Here is a 21,069-nt window from a genome sequence, read left to right as displayed (position 1 = left end):
AAGAGTGAGATAAAAAAAAAAGAGGGGGAGAAAGAGAGAGGGTAGAAAAGAAATGGTCTTAAGGGAAATCGAGTATACAAGATGCATCATGTCGATGGAGCAGAATTCATAACACGCACACACACACTAGTGGAGAATTTGTAATGAGTGAAGACCTAACGGGGGACACAGGGAGAGACGAACAGAGAAAAAGGTAAGAGTTAAGGGAGAGACGGAAAGAGAGGGAGAGTAAAGTGATGAACTCGCCTGCTTTATACCACTATATCCAGTATATACTGTGCTATATGTGTGTGTGTGTGTGTGGTTCTCAGTCTGATGGTGAATGTGTGTTCTCACTCTGAAGAGTGAAAATCTCCACCATGCACTTTAAATTCCACTCACACACACATGCACTCACGCACACACACAGTCTGCTGCGCAGGCATGTGCCCAGAGCAATCTTGCTGCCTTGCCAAGAGGGCCTTGGATCACCAAGGTTGCCATGGCATTGATGACTCACACACACAGACATATACACTTCCTCAGTCTCTTTCTCACAGACTTGCACATACTGTACACACCAAAGCAGGGTGTGACTAGGTGTCCTACAGTGAAGTGGATTAAAGTGTCAAGATGACTAGTCAGGCCTGTGTGTGTGTACGAGTGTGTGTGTGTGTGTGTATGTGTGTATTGCATATGACTGAGGGCTAGTGTGTGACCAGAATCTTAATGTGGGATTTAAGACGTGCACATTTAGATCTTCACTGAATCGCCTTCATCGTCGCAGCGTGATCTGTCAAAAAGTCTCCTCTTACATACTGAAACATGGCCGGAGTGAAAGATGCATCAAAGATGTTTGTCACAAAGCAGGAGGGAAAACTAAAAACAGCAGTACAATGAATGTAGAAATGCAGACTGAATGTCTGGGACCTGTTATAACTTAATATTTCTTTGTGTGTTATAAGCCTATAAAGTTAAGCAAATCAGAAAAGTGAAGAAATCAAAGACAAAAAAAAAACTCTTTCAACTGATACTGTACGTTAAAAACAGGCACATTGTTCTTCATTAGGTGATTCTGCTAAGCAGGCCAATTTTTACATTACATGGCCTGGCTACACTAATGGATAAAAAGAGAGAAAAAAAGTCATTTGTTCTCATTTGTCAATCTACTTTCCGTCATTTACTGGAAGCAGCTTTACTCGTAACAATTCGCCGTCATTTTCTCCAGCCTCTTTTCTCTCCTTTGTCAAATTACATCAGTCACCATCATGAAGGCAAAAGGCCTGATTGTGTGACAGAACCACAGATTAAAATAAGAGTTGAGGAAAGGAACGGAGACTCGAGCCAGGAGACTGAGGGAAAGAGAAGGCTGGCATGGTTTTCAAATTAACTATTGGTCAGGGGTCAGATGGAATTTTAATCTAACCAATCAGCTTCCTAATTACACAAACGCTGCCAGAGTGGTAACCTATGCATTTGTGTGTGTGTGTGTGTGTGTGTGTGTGTATCTGGCTAGCATTGCGTGTAGAGTTCTTGTTGTAGCAAAATGAACATCTGGACTCAGTATTAGTTCCATGTGTGAACACACACGCATATGTACGTCTGCATGTGTGTGCACGTGCGCACACACACCAGCATAGAGCTTGTGGTGAGTTGCTCCTGCCTTACACACAAAGAGAGAGAGAGAGAGAGACTAACAAAAAGAAACATACGTAGACTGAGGGACTGTAATGTGAAAGCCACAGCAGCAAAACAGTGAAAAATATGAAAAAGAACACACGTGCACACATGCGTACACACACACTTTCAGTTCAGTGTGTGTGTGTGTGTGCAAGTTGATTGTAACAGTAATTGATGTAAACGTCTAAATTACAGCTAGGAGCTAAAATAACCACTGTGTTTTACCGTTGCCATGTCGACATGATGAGAAACACCTGGTTGGTTCACTGGCGGGGAAGGTGGAACATCTGTGTCATGGGCGCCAGATGAACCAATCAAGGGGCTGCGTGTGGAAGCGACATGTGTCCTAACCAATGAAATACTCAGCGGAATGAGAGGGGATGTGTAGAGATGGCATGTTAGGCTCAAGTCAAACTCGTTATACCACATTACATGATATGATGAGATACACACTACTGCGTCATTCAGAGAAAATTAACATTGGTTGGCTCTGGTCGTTCATTTTAAATCAAGATTCCTGTAATCATACTTAATCTAAAGGCCAGTACAAAAACTATATGAATACATTTAATGGTTTTTCCTGCGTTGGTGCCAGATTACTGCGGTTTGTCATAAATAGGACAGCTGCCACAGTGCCAGCCTGTAAAGTTTCGATAATCACAGGAAACCCTTTTTATACTCCACTGAATCGAGAAGGAGTAATTCCTTATCTTGCCGACTCCCCAACAGAGAAAGGTCCAGTGCAGGGTCAGCTCCCCAGCAGCAGCCCTGAAGGAAATAGGGATTCAATGTCTTGCTCAAGGACACTTAAAATGGAGAAACACCTCAGGAACGAGGGATTAAGCCCTGGCTTTCTAGCTGAGGAGCATCCAACTAATCCCCATGTTGCCCTGTTGCCAAAAAATTAACCCGCACAGCCAATCCTGGGATTTCAAAGTCAATTTAGTTTACTTTTCTAAGATTGATGATTGACTTTATACTTTAAGAAGTGGTCTGATGCAGTAAAAAGTCAAGTTTCCAAAGCAGGTTGAGAGGAAACCTTTGAATTTTCCTCTTTTTTTTTCTTGTCATAGTCAGAATCAGTCAATCAGACGATTCAAAGCACCCTTGAAAGAGGATTAAAATCCAGTCAAGAGCCAAAATATAGTCAAACAAATTAGATAATTTTTGAGGCGGGTGAGCCAAGCTGTCACCTTCCCACTACACACATTGTCAGCTGTAATGTGTGTGTGTGTATGTGTGCATTCGTGGCAAGCACTTGGAAAAGCCAAAATGGGCTTGAATGTGGTTGAAATTGTGTCATTTGTTTTTCAAGCCAAATGTAATATTCCTAGCAGACAATATGACTGCTGTGAATTATCACACAGCGTAAAGCCACACATGGGATAGACCTATGACACACACACACACACACATAGAGGGGTAAATAAAGTCTTTCCACAGACGGCCAAACAGACATACACAGGTCAAAATGATAGCAAACAGGATTGTCTGATTATGTTTCTGGTACACTTAACACAGCCCGGATTTAACACACTACACACACTTCTTTATTTCCAGCATGACTGTGTTTATTTGAGTCTACATCCTGATGGGAAATATGACTGCAACACAAACAAACTGAACTGCGAACAGTGTGTGGAGATGTCTTTATTGGGGTGTGAGGATAAATTTGAATTCAAACCTATATTTGTGAGGACATTGTTGCTGGTCCTCACAATAGGCCTTTAGCTTCGTGTTAGCCATTTAGACGTGATGGTTAAGTTCAGGGGAAAAAGGGTTGGGAATGTATTACGTCTATGAGTGTTCTCACTAAGAATGCTGTACAAGAATGTGTGAGTTTGTGTAAGAGAGACAGAGAGAAAGGGAGCCCAGTTTGGCGACTATCACTGTCTTTGTTTTTCCAACACACACTCACAGGCACACACGTAATATATAAACAGAAAAACTGCACTTCAGTGACTAGAGAAAATAAAGCCAGTTCTCCTCATCTTTTCCATAAGGGCCTAAGTGTAGTTTTCTAACTCTAGCTGGGCATCTGTGTATATGAGCTCCATTTATACAGTACAGACGCACAAATGTTCCTCTGAGCAAAGACTGCTCATAACTGTTCTACCATATTGATGTTTAATGGCTGTTAAAGCACTTGATTGTTATGGTGGCTTGTATTAAAGCATATACAACACAGTAGCAGAAGAATGGCTCAGCGCATTATCACATAAACTCTCGAGACAAATTTTCCTGATTAACAAACAAGGGAATTAATCAATACTGGTCAAACTGACCTTACCAGATGGCACTTAATGAGCATTTCAGCCAGCATTGTATAAATATCAGAGAAGATCAGTTACAAAGGAAACCCTGATTGTGATATCCATATCTGAGAGCTAATTGATATTGGCATTTCTGGACTGCAGGTTTGTTTTAATAATTCACAATATATATGTAATAATACGGGCTAATAAGTGATGTTTTCATCATTAGTTTATCAAGTCTTCATAGTGTCTATGAATGTATGGGCTGTTTATTCTGCAGACAACTACATAAACATAGACAGCTGTTAATGCTAAGCCAACTGGTGACTGTAAAATACATACATGTAGCTCATTTAAAAAACTCCAAGTGACACACACGCACACACTGAGAGAAACGTAAGCGCCATCATTTCCTGTGGAGGATATAAAGTGGTTTCTTTATTAATTATCTGCACAGTAAATAAGTTCGATTCATGCTTTAATTTCCTTACGAAACACACTCACTCTCACACTCTGACAGAATGCAAATGAAGACACATCATGCTAAACTGCGCGCACAGTCACACAGATGCACATGTGGACTGACACACATGGATGCACACAGGGAAAGACTGAAAATGTGACACAAAGTAATGAGAACTTTATGGAAATATGGAAATACAGTTGGTGTGTGTGTGTTTTGCATGTGTGTCTTTTAAACATAATTAGCTCAGTTTGGCAGAAATGTAAACACGAGAGACTTTAATGAAACTCTTCTCTGATCTGCTGAAAGCACACATTCTCGTTTATCACTCTCAGTCTGTCTCTGTTTTCTCTGTCTGTCTGTCTTCCGACTGAAATGGCATTGAATGTCATGCGTGGGGCTTTTAAACCCTGGAGGTTCACATTTCAGCAGTGCATTATGACCACATAAGATGAAGACAATCATATTACGTTTGTAAGGTCAAATCGACAATTTCTTCCTCTCCCTGCAAGCGTCCATTTATCTACTCTTCTCTGCTGTCCTTGAGGTGAAGTTCCCTTTGAAACCAGTCTGGGATTTATTAGATGAGCTAAATTTCAGGGTCGATTCATACGTTGGGTTACATTCACATGTGTTCACATATGTTTGGCTCAGAGGTGGACCCTTCTCAGCCCCGCTTAATTTGAAAAACCACCATTACTCAAAGCCTGTCTCATTCCATTTATAAACTGAAACGTCAACCAAGCTTTTACTTTAATTTCATCTCTAAACCTCATAGGCTTTCCATCCTTGTCTCATGCAGTCAGTCAAATGGCCAAAGAAGAGAATTTCAGACTGAGAAAATGCCTTTCATCGTAATAAATCTCTATAAAAACAAATCCAATAGAGCACTGTCTCAACAAGGCAGCACAGTGCAGCAATTATACGTAGATCAGGCCTTTCAAAAGAAAATATTCTCTCCTCACTAAGCAGCAAACAGCGTCGTATAGCAGAATACTAAGAACGTAGAGTCTCTGTGTGTATGTGTGTGTGTGTGCGCACCTGAAAGCTCTGTTGTGTGTTAGGTGTTTATCGATCCCTGTGTATCAGGTGAGTTGTCCTTTGAAGAAAAGAACGGAAATGAAAGAAAAAGAATGGAAAGGAGAGAGACAGATCGATGCAGAGGAGAATAGAGAGAACAAGTGAGGTTGAGGGAAACACACAAGAAGCAGAGCAGCACGCTCAGACACTGCTGAAAGAAAAAAACGCAAACGGATGCTCAGATGAAATACGACTCCGACCATTTGTTTCTACTTTTGTCACTTTTTAATCCTTTCCCTCCTCCCCGCTAAGCCTCTCCCAACATCCTCTCATCATTGCTCTTACTCCTGAACCCTCTCTCTGTAGCTCTCCCTTAATACTACTCACTTACAAAAAAGTCATTTTGTATTTTGGGCGGATACACCTTTTATAATTCAGACTCTGCCCTGTTACGTCAAAGGCCAAATTTAAATTGGACCAAAATGTGTGTGCACTAGCTATTTCCGATGATCTTTGCATCAATGCCCTTCCCTGCCTCTGCCTAGTGATGAGTCAGCCACCGTGAGTGTGTGTCCCCTGACGTGTATTTGGTGTTCGCGTGTGATGTTAAAGTGCATGCCATAGAAACTGGGAATAAATATTGTTCTGAGAGGAGGGAGAAAGATAGCAGCAAAGGCCATATTGTATGAAGCTATTAAAGTAATGACTCATGTTCAGTTCCTTGTCTCTAATAAATAGTTTGTCTCTTCTTCCCCAGCCGCCCCCTTGTTCTTCTGTCCTCACCTTTACACCTAAAACAATTAAGGGCCTGATGTACTCAAAAGCAGACGCTATAACATTGTTTACACGAAAGTAGGTGTCAACATATGCAAATGTTTTGGATGTGCAGCCAATTTTTAATATGTCTATGACAATGTGACGAGTCATGTCTCATTCACAAGTTCTCCGATGACACATCCATCATGGGGTACATCAAGGAAATCAGGAGGAGTACATGAGTCTGGTGAGGGCTATCAGCTAATCAAAGACTTTGCACCACCCCCGACCAGTTCAGAGTGAGGAGGTTGATATTAAGACTGCAGGTAGCTACAGGTACCTTCGCCTGGTACTACATGACAAACTGTAGTACTCCCCTTCTACTTTATGCTGCGTTGGGGTGGCAGCACATCAAAAGAGGACTCCTCCAGGCTCAACTCTGGTTAAAGTGGCAGAAAAGATGACAGTGAGCAAATGCCAGGCATCCTCTGCACAATGTCATCAGTAACCAGAGAAGCTTGTTCAGTGACAGACTGCTCCTCCCAAGGAGCAACACAAACGGAGTGAAAAACTCCTTTGTCTCCCGAGCCAATGAGTACAAGTACATAATCGGTGGGAGGGGACAGAGGGGCAGGACAGAGAGGAAGTAGGCTTGACACTCAACAGAGACTATCTATCTATCTATCTATCTATCTATCTATCTATCTATCTATCTATCTATCTATCTATCTATCTATCTATCTATCTATCTATCTATCTATCTATCTATCTATCTATCTATCTATCTATCTATCTATGCGTACAGCAATAAAAATGCTGTTTGCTGGTGAAAACAATGGGATGATATATTTTTCATTCTATCAGACTGTAAATAAATAGAAGAAGATAGGTATAACATCCCTTTTGTGTAGTTGGTATATGTTTAGCCTAGTTTAGCATAAAGAGTGTATACAGGGTGTGTAGGTTTGGCTAGATCTTACAGTGTATGTATCATATAGTGAATCTATGCAGTGCATTTTCTATGGCATATCTGTCATACCCATTCACACACTGCTGACACAGCTACCGGGATCAACTTGGTGTTGGGTGTCTTCCCCGGTAGACTTATCATATTGTATCTCTCATTAGTTAAATAGTACACTGAAAGAAATGTAACAATGTATTGATTTATTCCAGCAAAAACATATTTCATTAAAGAGATATAAAAGAAGCACTGTGTGTTCGGGAGTAACGTTTTTGCTACACACTTTTATCTCTATCTGACCCTATTTTCATCTTAATTTTCCTCCCTCTCTCACGCATGCAGTCCGTCTGTCTGTCTCACTCTCTCTCTTTCTCTCTCTCTCAGACACACACAGCCCCACCCATGATAATGAGTACAACTCTTACTGCTCCACCCTGCACCGTCTGCCAAGTTACTGCCAACACCTCACACACTCACGCATATGCACGCACACACACACACAAGAGCAATAGGCCAGCCCACAACTTGTTCAAAGACACCGTACACACAGCTTACGCACTGATATGTGCATACGCATTCACCACGAACACCACTCTCTCACACTTAATACTACCACTTTCATACACCCATGTCAGTGCCCTGACAACACACACACACACATACATACACACATACACAAAACACAGTCCAGTCTATTCTGATCTAATGTGATCATAGCCAATAAGCTCTGCGGTGCTGGCAAACCGCAGTCTGTTCCCTTCCAGTCTATGACATCACTGGGAAGTGAAAAGCATTGTGGGCCACAAAGTAGGGTGAGGGAACTGACTGACAGGAAGTAGCCATGGGAACCGTCAGTTTCTCCTCTCGGTCGCCAAAGCAACAGGCAGTTCATTCTCTCTGTGATGCGAGTTAAAAAGTGAACACAAGTTATGACAAAGAACATTATATCATGGAATCATTCACACATGGACAAATGGTCAAACAGATATGGAGACATATGAACATGTGGGGACATTTGTAAACACTTTGTTGGCCAACAGAAAGCTACATTAAGTGCTGGAAATATGATGGAGTAATTACAGATGTTATTGTAACTACTCGCAACATGTGGCGTGCATATGATCCTTGTCCTGTAAGTGATTCAAAGGGGCTGCAGATGAAGGGGTATTAATAGCATTTCTTTGAAAATTACTGCTCTCAGCAGGTAGGTTCTAAGTTCAAAGGCATTCAGTCGGATTTAAAAGCTGAAACTCAGGAGAAAATTAGAGGAAAGAGGAAGATTTGGCTTAAAGAGAGAAAGACTGTGAGAGAGGGACTATAAAAAAAGAAGATGCTAGGAGGGTGTACACATGTTCCACCTTACCCTTAGTAGAGACTGAGACTCTTCTTTAGCAGCTCCTTTCCCTTCCTGTCCTCCACCACTTCCTGTATATTGCTGAGTGGGCATCGGGCTCTGCTTCTCCCCTCCGCCTGCAGCACCTCCTCCTCCTGCGGACCTTCCTCCTCCATACAGTTTGGCATCTCCCAAAAACGACTTGGTATCTCCCAAAAATGGCTTGGTGTCTCCCAGGTAAACCATGCTCGGTGAAGCCACGCCTCTCTTCTGCTGTGAGGCCTCATGATTGGCTGCAACGAAAGACAATGGGAGAGGGGAGGGGAAAAGAGAGGGGCTCCCACCTCCTGTTCCTCTGTCTATTCCTCTTTCTGGGCCCATTCGCTCCTTGGGCACCCAGAGTAAACCATGGGCCTGCTCACCTCCTCTCTCACCCATTCCTCTCATCTCCCCAAGCACCCAGCCTTTCTCCCGCTCTCTTTCTTTCTCCTCAACTCCCTCACTCTTTACCACCCCTCCTGCCTCTTCTCTGCCGCCTTCTGCCAACCGTCCCTCCGGCGGTGCCAGGGAGTACAGGAGACGAAGATCCCCCTTGCTCTCTTCTTTAATGGCTAAGGTAGAGGGAGCTGAGCAGCCATTGGCTGAGAGTGTTAAAGAAGGCGTCAGTGAAGTTGTCAGAGAGGTGGGCAAGGAGGTTGTTGTCACTGAGCTTAATGAGGGAGAGGAGTCGTGACAGTGGACAGAGTTAAAATGGTCGAGGAGGGCCGATGAATCAGGAGCCGTGAAGTCACAGCGCCGACAACGGCAGCATGCATGGACACGCCTGTGGAGAGAAAATAGCACTTAGTGGATTATATACATTAATTAAATGAAATACCAGAGGATAATTGTGTTGAAACATGATATGGGATGGAAACGCACTATGAGACAGGGAAACACTGTCCCTCTTTGTCTCACTAACTAGTTACACCAGTGAATCTTAACATCAGATATTGTTTTGTTTCCTTTTCCAGTCTTGAGTCAGTTCATCAATATAAAATGTAAAAAGCCTTCATCCATAATAGCTTTTAATGGGTTGCAAGTGACATGTATTTAAAGAAAAAAAAGGTCTTTATTGATCACATTATGAAGAAAATCCACTCCACAAATTGACTAAATTTAAAGTGCATTAGTTCCAGCCCGCATTCCTCCAACCACTCAGGTACTATTTCACCGAGCCTGCAGCCAAAAAGTGACTCAGTGTTCCACTAAATCACAGTGAATTAAGACAAAACTGTGAGGAATGTAAATGAATCTGAAAAAGGAAAAATAATTCAGGCATCACAAAACCACCTCCACTTCCTGTTGGCAGGGCCCACAGTGACCAGCAATGTAAACAGTCCACAGCAGCTCAACTTTTACTGACACAATAAAGAGTTTTGCTGCTTCTTGTGTGGAACAAATACAGGCAAGTCAATCAAGCATCTACACCAAGAACTTAAATGCTTTTGCTTTAAAATCGTGCCACAACACGTTTCAATACAGGGCGAAAACAAGAGGAAAATATTGTGTTTAAAATATCCATGATGCCATCACATTCTACTTTCATTCTGTCAGTCATCAACCTGGCTTCAGCCTTTTATCTGCTTACTCAATGGAGCTAGCAAGTACTGATGTGATTTAGACATATCCATCCATCCTGTGCGTAATGTCTAGAAAAGTTCAGGGTTGCATCTTTTGTCAGTACCCAGCCAGAATAACACTGTGCTGCTGCATTTATCTGTGATTTGCTGAAAGATATAGTGCTACTTGCTTAGGTCACATAAAACTAGATTCTGAGTGATAACAAAAAGTGCTCACAGAGATAAACATGGACATAAAATGTTGGGATTTCAATTCTAATAAGTTTAAATACACCACTTTTCTTATCTGTGTGGTATTTGTGTTTGGTATTTTCTCTGTGTCCCTCACCTTCTGACATTTGTCATTATGTGCCTATTCTCCTCCTCTCTTGTCCTTGAGGAGTAAAGTTATATAAAACTATTTGTGCAAATGTGTGTCATCTATGTGCAAACCGTGTTTCACAAATGCCTTAAACATGGACACATTGGCATTCTCCCTGTCATTTCAATTGATGCATCACACATACATGCGCCCACACATGGATCTCCCTTCCTTCATATGTCATCAGTGAGAGGGAGAAACGTGACAAATGAAGTTTATATCCTTCATTCTACACATGTACAGATCTAATCTTACTCTCCCCTGCGAATGCTGTCAACAACAGCATCTATCTCACATACAGACTGGAGTAATATGATTCTTTCCTTCCAAAGAAAATGCATTTTGTATTAAAACATGAAAAATGTCGAGGCAGCTGGAATCCACTACTTTTATGCTTTATATTTAAATACAGCTGTTTCATGGGTTAGTCCACCAGACATGTTACAGGGGCCAACGCACTGAGGCAAATAAAAATCACGTTCACATCTATGGCTAGTTACGAGAAAGCTATGTACACAGCTTTGTTGTTTTCATGTCTGTTAAATTCTGTGATCATTGGCACTTGGAGTGAAAGTCGGTTGTCTATATTAACAAGCTCTCAACAAGTTTAACTGGTACAACATGTGTGTGTCATTTGTCCTGCATAGATTGAATGTGTTCCAATAAAGTGATTGAGAAATAATTATACCGTGTGATCATTACAGCATTGCTAATACAGCAAATCTAATGGTGTTCTAAGACATTTGCACAGTACTGTACATGTGTATATACACGTGTGTGTGTATATATACATATATGTATATATGTATGTGTATATATATATATATATACACATACAAACACACATATATATATATATAAATATATATACACATACATACACATATATATATACATACATATATATATATATAAATATATATACAAATACATATATATAAAAATATGTATACATATATATAATAGACATATGGACACTTATTTTTAGGATCTTTTTAAAGAAGAGAAATGGGCTAAAACTCTTTGCTATATGTTAGTGAATTATTGTTGTTTTAAGACTTATTATTGGCCCCGTCTTTTTTTTGTTATACATATATATAATATACCACCTTGGAATCTGTTAGCTTTGGTTGTCATATTTATATATTATTTATTATTTCCATGATTCAAATTTGGATTCTGTTTAGGACGTCTCCCACCTGTCTCTCTCCTCCCCTATCACTTTGTCTCCTTCGCCGCTATTGCTCTCCTCTTTTCTTTTGCTTTTATCACCCTGTTGTGTTTCACCATTCAGTTTTCAGTGTTGTTAGCGTGGATCAATAAATCAGTAAACTCAAGCAATATAAAAAAAATACTTCTGTATCTCCATCTCCTACAGCCCAAACTTTCCCACACCACCACTCGCTCTCTTTCCCACCCTAAGTCACTTGCACTTTCTCTATCATTGGCGGCTCTTTCACTGAAACCCCAGTGAACGTGTATGTGTGTATGTGTGTGTGTGTGTGTGTGAGCAGCAGCATTCTGGCTGCTGTTTGACCTTTCCTAGCGTTTAGGCCTGTACAACCATGATTATGAGTTATTTTAAGGACATACATTTGCAATAACTGTGCAAAACATGTTTTAAGACTTAAAACGAGACCCTTTCTGCAGACTGTTAATGTTTGGCTTTATACTGACAAACAGATGGAGTCTGTTTAAGAGGGAACTGGTAAAAAAAAAAAACTTTTAGTAGTCATAGGGAAAAGGCCTGCCTGCGGGCCTCAGTAAGTGATAGTACATATTTGCAAAAAAACAAAAATGTATAAGGACGAGCTGTGCAAAGTCTAATGCATCCATAGAAGGAGAACTAAATGTTTGAAACTGAGACAATCTGGGGATGCTGAGTTGGAGAGAAGTGAGTTTACCAGACCTTCAGTATATCATCTGCTCCTCATTTCAGCTTGAGGGCAGAAACTCAAAGTTAAATTAACTGCTGGTGGAAACTGAATCTCTGAAAGTATACTGTGAGCGTCTTGCATTGTGGGGAATTCTAGGTGCTCATTTCTGACAAGTAAGATGAATGAATTACCTGTCAATCTGTCAGTCACGACAAAATCGATGCATGAGAGCAACAAAGCATTAGCTATAGTTGTATAAAATGTCGTTATGTACTAAAATATAATACATAGTTTTTCATTACAGCGATGCAAAGGCCAATTTCTTCAATCGTTTCTAAATTAAAGCAGTTTCTCCCATTTTTATGACCCAGATTTCATTTCAAGACTGGATTATGTTCTTGCAAATTCAGCAGGTGAGAAGACCTGGTGCTAATCTTTTTGTGCGCAATGAATTGAAAGGCACATTCTCATTTTCCTATTAGTTTCAAACTAAAATATGCCCAATTCTCAACATGGCAATTGGTAATGTCATAAATCCCCGAGCGAACTGGCCAAAATGAGTTCCAGAGAATGATCTCTCAATAGATTTTATTAAATCTACAAGCTGCCAGGTATGAAGCCAATGAGTGCTTATATTATAATGGGTCGCTGCTGAAAATTAGTGAGCTCACTCATCATTTCCTGGATAACTGAGCACAAAAAAACAATTATTGGGGTTTGAATCCAAACACCAGCTATACTTTAATATCATTTCTCAACAAGAGACTGGAATATTTTCACACACAGTCATCCCCTTAGTGGAGCATTCAGTCACTCTAACTGGAAAATCGACTCTTTGGATGACACTGATTCACATCCATGAAGTCACTTGATGCCACATTCAATCACTCAGTGAACACCTGACACAAAATCACTGGTTTCAGACACAATGATAAACTGAATTCCTATCTCTGTCAGTACTGTGCTGTATTCACTAAAAGGCAGATTTCAATGTGTCTTATATCTTATGATACCCTCTGATGTCTACAGTCCTCCAAGACAAAAACAAAACCAAAGACAATATCAAATCATAATACTTATCCCGTCGCTCACCTGTAGTGTCTGAAAATCTCTTCTTCCACTTCTGTGATGAAGTGACACTTGGTACAAGAGTACTCCCTCTCTCCCCCTGCTCCTCTCCCACCTTCCTTGTCAGTCACAACATCTTCCTCAGCCTTGACATGTGGGGGTGCCCCCCTCAGGTTGATGAGGGTGTGGCAGGTTTCATAGTGTTGTAGCAACACATCAATGTCGGTGGTGGCAAACGCACACTGATCACACAAGTGGGTGACTCCTAGGAGAAAGAAAAACGGTTCAGATCAGGGGGCAAGGAGTGAAGACATGGACGTGATGTATGAAAACATAAGGAAATGACCAGCCGCTGTGCATCAGTGTGTACAGAAAGTCGTCTTCTAACAGAAGGTTGAGGCTTTGGTCCATGTCTCTATGTGCAAGCCACTAAACTTTTGGTCCTGTGGCTGTGTCAACTTTGTGTCAGTGGTGTGTGATGTAAAAAGCAATTCACATATTGTTAATGTGTTGTGTGAATGGGTGAAAAACTGTAGTGTACAGCGCTTTCAATGCTAATCACGACTAAAAAAAGTGCTATAAAAATACAGACTATTGACCACATAATGGACACCTGGAACTGCTTTGTGTTTTAGTTTAGAGTGATGTCAGTGTCCTGTTTTTTTAAAAAAAGAAAGAACCTTTTGTGACAAAAGGGAAAATAGGGTTACAGGGCATTCAGATTGGAATGGATAATAAGGTACACACAGGTTCAACTAATAGATTTTCCATTATATTATGCAGCATCTTTTGTGCTTAGAAACACATCTGAGATGCAAGCACAAACAAGAGTGACACAATATCTCAACTTACTGGAATGCAGTAATGGCTTTCAGTGCATCTTTTGATATACTCTGGTCCAAAAAAAAAGAAGCCAAAATTGTCTTTTATCACTCGGAAATTCAACACTGAGCCTGCATCATCCAGACAAAGCTCTCAAATCAGTAGGTGAAGGAGAGGATGGCAACAGATATTGCAGGTCTTTTTCCTTTTTCTCCACAAGAATCAAACACCAAAGCTGGGGTAAAGGGTAAGCAGCACTGGTAAGCCATTGTTTACATTTTTTATCCTAAGTATAATTTTATTTAATTTATTCAGAGCCTTTCAGCATTTCATGCATTTTTGAAGTCTGAGAGAGGGGAAACATGGAAGCAGAATTCCCACCTGGGTCACCTCTGGGAGCAGGAGGGGTCATGCTGGGTGACGTGGTGGCAGGTTTCGAACCAACTGTCTCCTGCTGTTTGGTGGACTGAGGAAACTTGGTACAGCATTTAGGGCAGGTGGGTTTCCGACAAGCAAAGGGGTGGGATACCTATAGATTAGACAATCAGACAAGAGATTGATGCATCAATGAGTCAAATCATCAATAATTCAATCACAATAATGCTGTATAAAAAAAACAATGATTTAACATGTATTGATGCACTGTGCAAACACAATTTGAGACACCAAACATAACTGCTGTGAAATGTTTGCCTCAGATTTGCGTTTCTGTTTGAGGTGTTTTTATTGTTTGTTGTTGGGTTTTTTTTTCCATTAAAAGGTTTAAAACTACATTTAACCTGTTTGAGCTTTCACTTTGGAACATAACTTGATATGAAACCCAGCCCTGCAGTACATCCATACATTAAAAAAAAAAAAATTCATTATAACTTTGACCGTATGTGTGAAGCCTTTCAAATATTTCCTTCCTTTTTGTGTCTCTCACTTTGATGCTGTGATGCAACACTTTTTTTTTGTTTGTTTCTGTACACAGAGGGATATCACAGAGGTGGAATTCAGCCACAGAAGTATGAACATACTGTACATCATTAAATGAACAATGCCACCTTTAAGTTTGGCTGTTTTTAAGAGCTGCATCAACACAAATGGGCAGTAGAAACAAATGAGTTTGGGGAGTGAGGGCGGGTGGATTGGAGGTAAGCAAGGGAAATTTCACTGGGCTGCAAATTGGACCAATTACTTTAACACTAGTTCATATTATATTTTACTTTCTTAAGCTTTCAAAACAGTTCTCTTGTTCCAAGTGCCAGCATATACCAAAAACACTACGCAAATAGACATTTCAATATTTCATTATTCTCACCTCTCCCAGGTGTTTCTGTGGCTGACAGAGCCCCTGTGGACAATAGATGCAGTGCTGGATGCAGCATCGATGGATAGAGTGGTTGTGCTGATAGTGCAGTAGTAACGGCGCTACGACAATCACGTCTGCACTGTGGGCCATTGAGTACCGAAAATCGCACAACTGACAGTTGTAACTGGTCACGACCGCCTCCGGATCACTGCAGTTTGTGTCTCCTAAGAGTAGAAAACAGAGCAAAGGCCTGTTAAATAAAACAGTAAAGGGTCTTTGAGAAGGAAAACAAGGATATGTCAGAATTTTTAAGGAAGATCAACTGTATCAAGGTGTCCAATAGGAGAAAACAAGGAGAGGGAGGTAGAATCATAGCATTTGAAAGAACACACAGGATAGACTCAAAGTGTATGACAACACTTGTAAAAATGAATAAGTAGAGGCCACAGGGTCTCAAAGAAGAGCCATGTTGAGTAGCATCATAATATTAGAAGTAATAATTGTGTATTACATATTCATCATTAATCTTGTGCTCCATAAATGTAGCTACCTTCTACTGAATATCACTTAGAGCGGTTCATCACATTTCACTGTACTTTCTTCTTATTTTATTACCTTGGCTGGTGCTGGAAGGGTTTGATGATAGATCTTTGCGGCTTTTGGATACCATGTGATCTCTTTCGCCGTCTTCTCTTCTCCCTCCTCTTTCCCTCTCTCTGTCCAACACCCCAGGATTAGAGTTGCTGGGGCTCATAGCTCCTCCCGTGCTCATTCTGTGTCTTTGTTCATAGTGCTCCAAAAGCTTTGCTGAGCCCCCCGACCACTCACAACTCCAGCTACAGAATTTACACCAATAGTAAGCTTGTAGAGAGCCTCGACCCGGCTCCCCTGTCCAGCTTGACGAGTCTGACGACACCCTAACTGGGATGGAGTAGCCGACCAAGGAATCGTCTTCCGCTCTTACAGCCACTCGCTCTGCCCCGTCTATGATCGGACTCCTCCCCGTTGCCTGGTTCTCGTGCTTTGCCAGGTTGTTCGTTGCTAGCAGGGGTGTGGTTGGTGGAGTTTTGACTTTATTTGGATGTGAGGACAGGAAGTGCTGTTCAAGTTCTAAAGAATTGCTGCCCATGTACGTGAAGTTGCAGAATTTGCAGCGAAAGTACTTAGTGTTCCCCTGGCAATCAGAAGTCTTCCGGCCAATCCCAATTAACGTGCCACCCACAGTCACCTGTTGATAAGAGAAGGATACCAATTGTACATGTTTTTGACCTTTACAGCAGACATTATATATTGATGTGTTAGCCTCTGGAGCTTACAAATCTCCCATAAAACCTTTTATCTTACAAAGCAAAGAGCAAAGTGGAGTTAAGGTCGCAGGTTTAGCTGATTCTGAATGTCTCATTGGTGACTGATACTGTTTGCAGTAGCTTGTGAACATTTCACTGTCCCTTCAACTAAAACGCTGAGGTTGACTTTATACAGCCAAATTGGGAAGGTAAAAGGAAAGAGACCAACACATTGGCACCTTTCATCAACACAAAGAACATTTACCAAGAAGCTTGTGAAGAATTATGGCTTAAAAACAAGTTATCTGTGCAAATGTTATATTTTGGGCTGCAGCTTCAAGTTAAGTTCATTAAACAGACTCTCAAAATGTCTGCCCTCCTGGCTGATGGGGTTAATTATGCATCTATGTATGTATTTATTTATAATTGTACTTCCCAGCAAATACTGGAAGTAAATCCCAGTTTTGATAAGGGGCTTGGAAAGATTCACTTAAGATGCATCAAACCCAAACACACTTCAGATATAAAACCGACCAGCTGCTGTTATTCAATAGTTGTCTGACATGAGCTTAGCTTATTAATGCACACATCTGTGAGGCACATTATTACAGGACAGTGCCAGGCACACATTTCACAAAGAATGTTGAATTAAAAGAAAATTGGAAGGAGCCTGTTACTTTTATTATTTTATTCTCATTTAATCCTTCACTGACAGGGATGCACTTCTGCAAATTTGGAAAACGATGCCTCAGCTGCTTTTAGTACTTATTACACACAGCAAATGCAATCCATCATATTTTTTTTTTTGTGTAAATGCAGACAATTAAAAGGCTGCTCTAAATCCAATGACCCATTCTATTTCTAATATGTCTACCAGGCTCGACTGTAACATGTGCTGTATGAAGCCAGGAGTTTGCATTACTGAGTAGAAAACCTGACACTCGTCTGCCTTTTATTAGATTAGCCAATAGGCTGTAAGTGATTATAGTGTGCTGCTAGCTATATAGGTGAACAGGCGGCCTTGCAAGTCATGCAATAAAATGACACATACTACTGAACAGCATGGATTTTTCTCTCACAGAACTGTGGTTTGGTGCTGACCATCTGCTAATATAGACCGAAACTACATTTTAATTGAGCAAAGCAGTTACATTTTAGATTTCTTTGACTGCTTTAAGTATTTAGATAAAACTTTTTTTACAGCGCAAATGAGGTCAGTCCCAAATCCCAAGGCAGTCTTTCTTATAATATATTCTTCTATTAATTATGTATTAATTCATTGATTATTCTCACCCAGATGTTTATTTTTTTTTTCATTCATATTTCTTCAGTAATTAAACCTTTCACTGTTTTGCGTTAAGGACATTGAATACAAACATATATTCATTCACAGCCATCGCCTAATCACAGGCATTTAACTTTGACACGGCAGAGACAAAAATAAATACATAAAAATGAAATTAGGATGCTTAAAAAGAGTGAGGGCAGCAATATCCAGTGAAGGGGGGCTATAAAAGATAAGGATGGTACAAGCTCGATGAAATCTATTAATGTTTGTCATCGCAACAGAAATCATCCAATCATTATGACCCCACAGTCCCTGCCCAGGCAATTAGAAAAGAGCCAAACATCCAAGTGATTTCAGAAAGCAGAATGGACAGAAAGATACAGAGGAGAATATGAGATGAGAAGAAAGAGAGAAAGAAAAGAGACAGAGTAATAGAGGTGAGGAAAATGAAAGGTGGGGGTGAGACATTGATGAAATGCAAATTGAGAAGTTGGAGTGAGAGAGGGCTTAAAGTAAGGGAGGAGGAACAAAGGAAAGACGGCATGCCAGAGGAGAAGGTGAAGGAGAGACACTGCATAACAGCTGATTATAACTACTGGTGTCAAAGCTTTTCTCTGTCTGTTTCTTTCTTTCAGCTCCTTCTCTCATTTCCTTTTCCATCTCTCCCTCTCTTTTTGTCTCAGTATCCCTCTCCTCCCTGTGTCCGTGTACTGGCGATCTCATTGGCTGACATGTTGCCCCGTCTCAGCAAATGACAACATGGAATTTTCCAAACGTGGGCGGGAGAGAGAAGAAGTGAGTGAGGGATGCAGAGAATAGAGACCCCTTTCATTCGATTTCTTTTTTTTTTTTTTTTATACTTTCACTTTTTCATCATAATGACGACTTAAGCCCACTGGATTTTCTATTTCTGACTCGGCGTGTGTGTGTATGTGTGTTTCTATGTCCATTACGTGATTACAGCCATTACAGACTGCTGGTATAAATGAAATGAAACTCCTCCACTATTTTCCCTCACACACATATACATATGTGCATTTATTCCATCATTTTTGCTTAAAGCTTTTCAGACAAAAGTCTAATGTTCCTGAAAACTTGAAGTCAAGCTGTTCAACTATGAAAATACATCCTGCACACACGCGCGCACACGCGCACACACACACACACACACACACACACACACACACACACACACACACACAAATAAATGTAAGAACTTCTCACAGTGCTGCCTGCTTGAATGTATATGTTGAAAGCTGGCATTGAAATAAGCATTATAATGTATGTGATTAACCAGGTTTACATTCGAAGTAAACATAGCTGTGATTTATTAAGTTGTGTCTGAGTTGTTTTTTTTGTTTTTTTCATGTCTACTTCAAAAGGAACAGAAAGCAATTCCACATGGAGCAAGTTAAATTTTTGTTCCAACCAAAGTCTATAGCTTTTGATTTGACTAAATATCATAACCTGAACAATCTGGTAGATATTACCTATACTTACAATAACATTTGAATAGATATAATGTACAATGATATTTTCTTGCCTTTTAGCATGCTAGCTCAGCCACAGACCGACTCTTTGGTGTTGTATTGTTATTTTTCTTTGGTTGTGACATCATAAAGTAGACAAAACTGACCTCTTGATTTAAAATGAGTCTGTGTCCATTTCCCTCTGGACTGAATTTACTGTATATATATGTACTAGACACCTCACTTCCTATAAAACCTTTACTAGTTAAGTATTAATATGAGAGATTAGCTTGTTGTATACTACATGTTGTTATGTGACAGTAGAGTTAATTATTTCTGATAGATATTTATTTGCATTCACATTTATACATGTCACCTAGGTCTACTATGTAAAATAAATAAATAACAATACCACAAAATGACCTGCACTGCCTTCTTCATAAAACTGTAGTAACTTCTATCAGAGTGAATAATGCCGTTTGATCAGTGTTTTGTTTTGTTCCGAAGGCCCCGGAATTACATTTTTAACCAGATTTTAAAAAGGTTGCAGCTTCAACACATAACTAGTGCAGAATTTATGACCTCTTAGATTTCCATCCAGCTCTTTTTACTCGCAGAAACTAAACAACAGCTTTGGTGAAGTGGCAAGCCTTTGTTTCACCTCTCAAAATATTTCCTTCCAACACTGTCTAACCACAAAATGCTTTGTGTAACTTTAAACCCTGCTGGTTTTTTATCATAAGGATTATCAAGGTGGCACTACTACTGCTCTGTCATGTTTAGGTCCATTTTATTTGTTTAATGTATTGCAATGTAGGCTATATGGTGTTAGTTTAGAGTTTAGATTCATATTTAAAAATGAGTTATTTCTCACTGGTTAAACAAACATGCTAATACCTGTTAACAGCTACTAAACCCTGTTAACAGCTACTAAACCCTGTTAACACTACCTAACATCTGCTAGCACCCGCTAAAACCTGCTAACACTAACTTCTGCTAACACCCACTGAAACCTGCTAACAGCTAGTAAAACCTCCTAACGTTAACTAACTTTTGCTAACACCTGCTAAAAGCTACCAAAACCTGCCAACACTAACTTTTGCCAAAACCTGCTAACACTAACTAACTTCTGCTAACAGCTACTAAAAACCTGCTAACACCAGCTAGCACCTGCTAACAGCTACATAAATGCGTTATAATGATACAGAAACTATTTACATTTCCACAAATGTTATTGTGTCACAGAAAATAACTAAAATAATAAATAAAAGTTGCAAAATATCACATTTATGAACTTTGGGAACTGTTGAAGTGTTAACACTTACCTGTACGTCATATGTGCCATTCATCATAACCGCCCTATGCTGTGGATTGTGGACATCTGGCCTCGTCTTCCCATACTCTTTGGCTTGGTTCCTCTGCCCTTGTCCGGTCTGTGTGTCTGGGAGCAGAAAGACAAGGAGAGCTCAGACTTGTGGAAGTAGGTAAACACATGAGCGGGTATTCAGGTTTGCTAAAGGCAACAAAGGAAA

The 21,069-nt window shown here is 40.3% G+C and overlaps 1 protein-coding gene across 1 annotated transcript in view; it reads right to left on the bottom strand.

The window, feature by feature from the left end:
• The window catches only part of trps1 (trichorhinophalangeal syndrome I), a gene marked incomplete at its 3' end in the record, with an annotated part of 91,039 nt that overhangs the window by 37,611 nt on the left and 32,359 nt on the right, over window positions 1–21,069 (bottom strand). The window contains exons 3-8 of the mRNA XM_083900194.1: window positions 20,863–20,978; window positions 16,110–16,722; window positions 15,504–15,718; window positions 14,582–14,729; window positions 13,403–13,643; window positions 8,481–9,273 (exon numbers count right to left, since the gene is read on the bottom strand). Coding sequence (XP_083756320.1) covers window positions 8,481–9,273; window positions 13,403–13,643; window positions 14,582–14,729; window positions 15,504–15,718; window positions 16,110–16,722; window positions 20,863–20,978 — 2,126 coding nt within the window. The remainder of the gene's footprint in view (window positions 1–8,480; window positions 9,274–13,402; window positions 13,644–14,581; window positions 14,730–15,503; window positions 15,719–16,109; window positions 16,723–20,862; window positions 20,979–21,069) is intronic.

Source organism: Microchirus variegatus, assembly GCF_963457635.1.
Source record: "Microchirus variegatus genome assembly, chromosome: 13".
In the NCBI taxonomy this organism is placed as follows: Eukaryota; Metazoa; Chordata; class Actinopteri; order Pleuronectiformes; family Soleidae; genus Microchirus; species Microchirus variegatus.
Note: the sequence above shows the minus strand (reverse complement) of the source record. Positions and strands in the feature narration are given on the sequence as shown.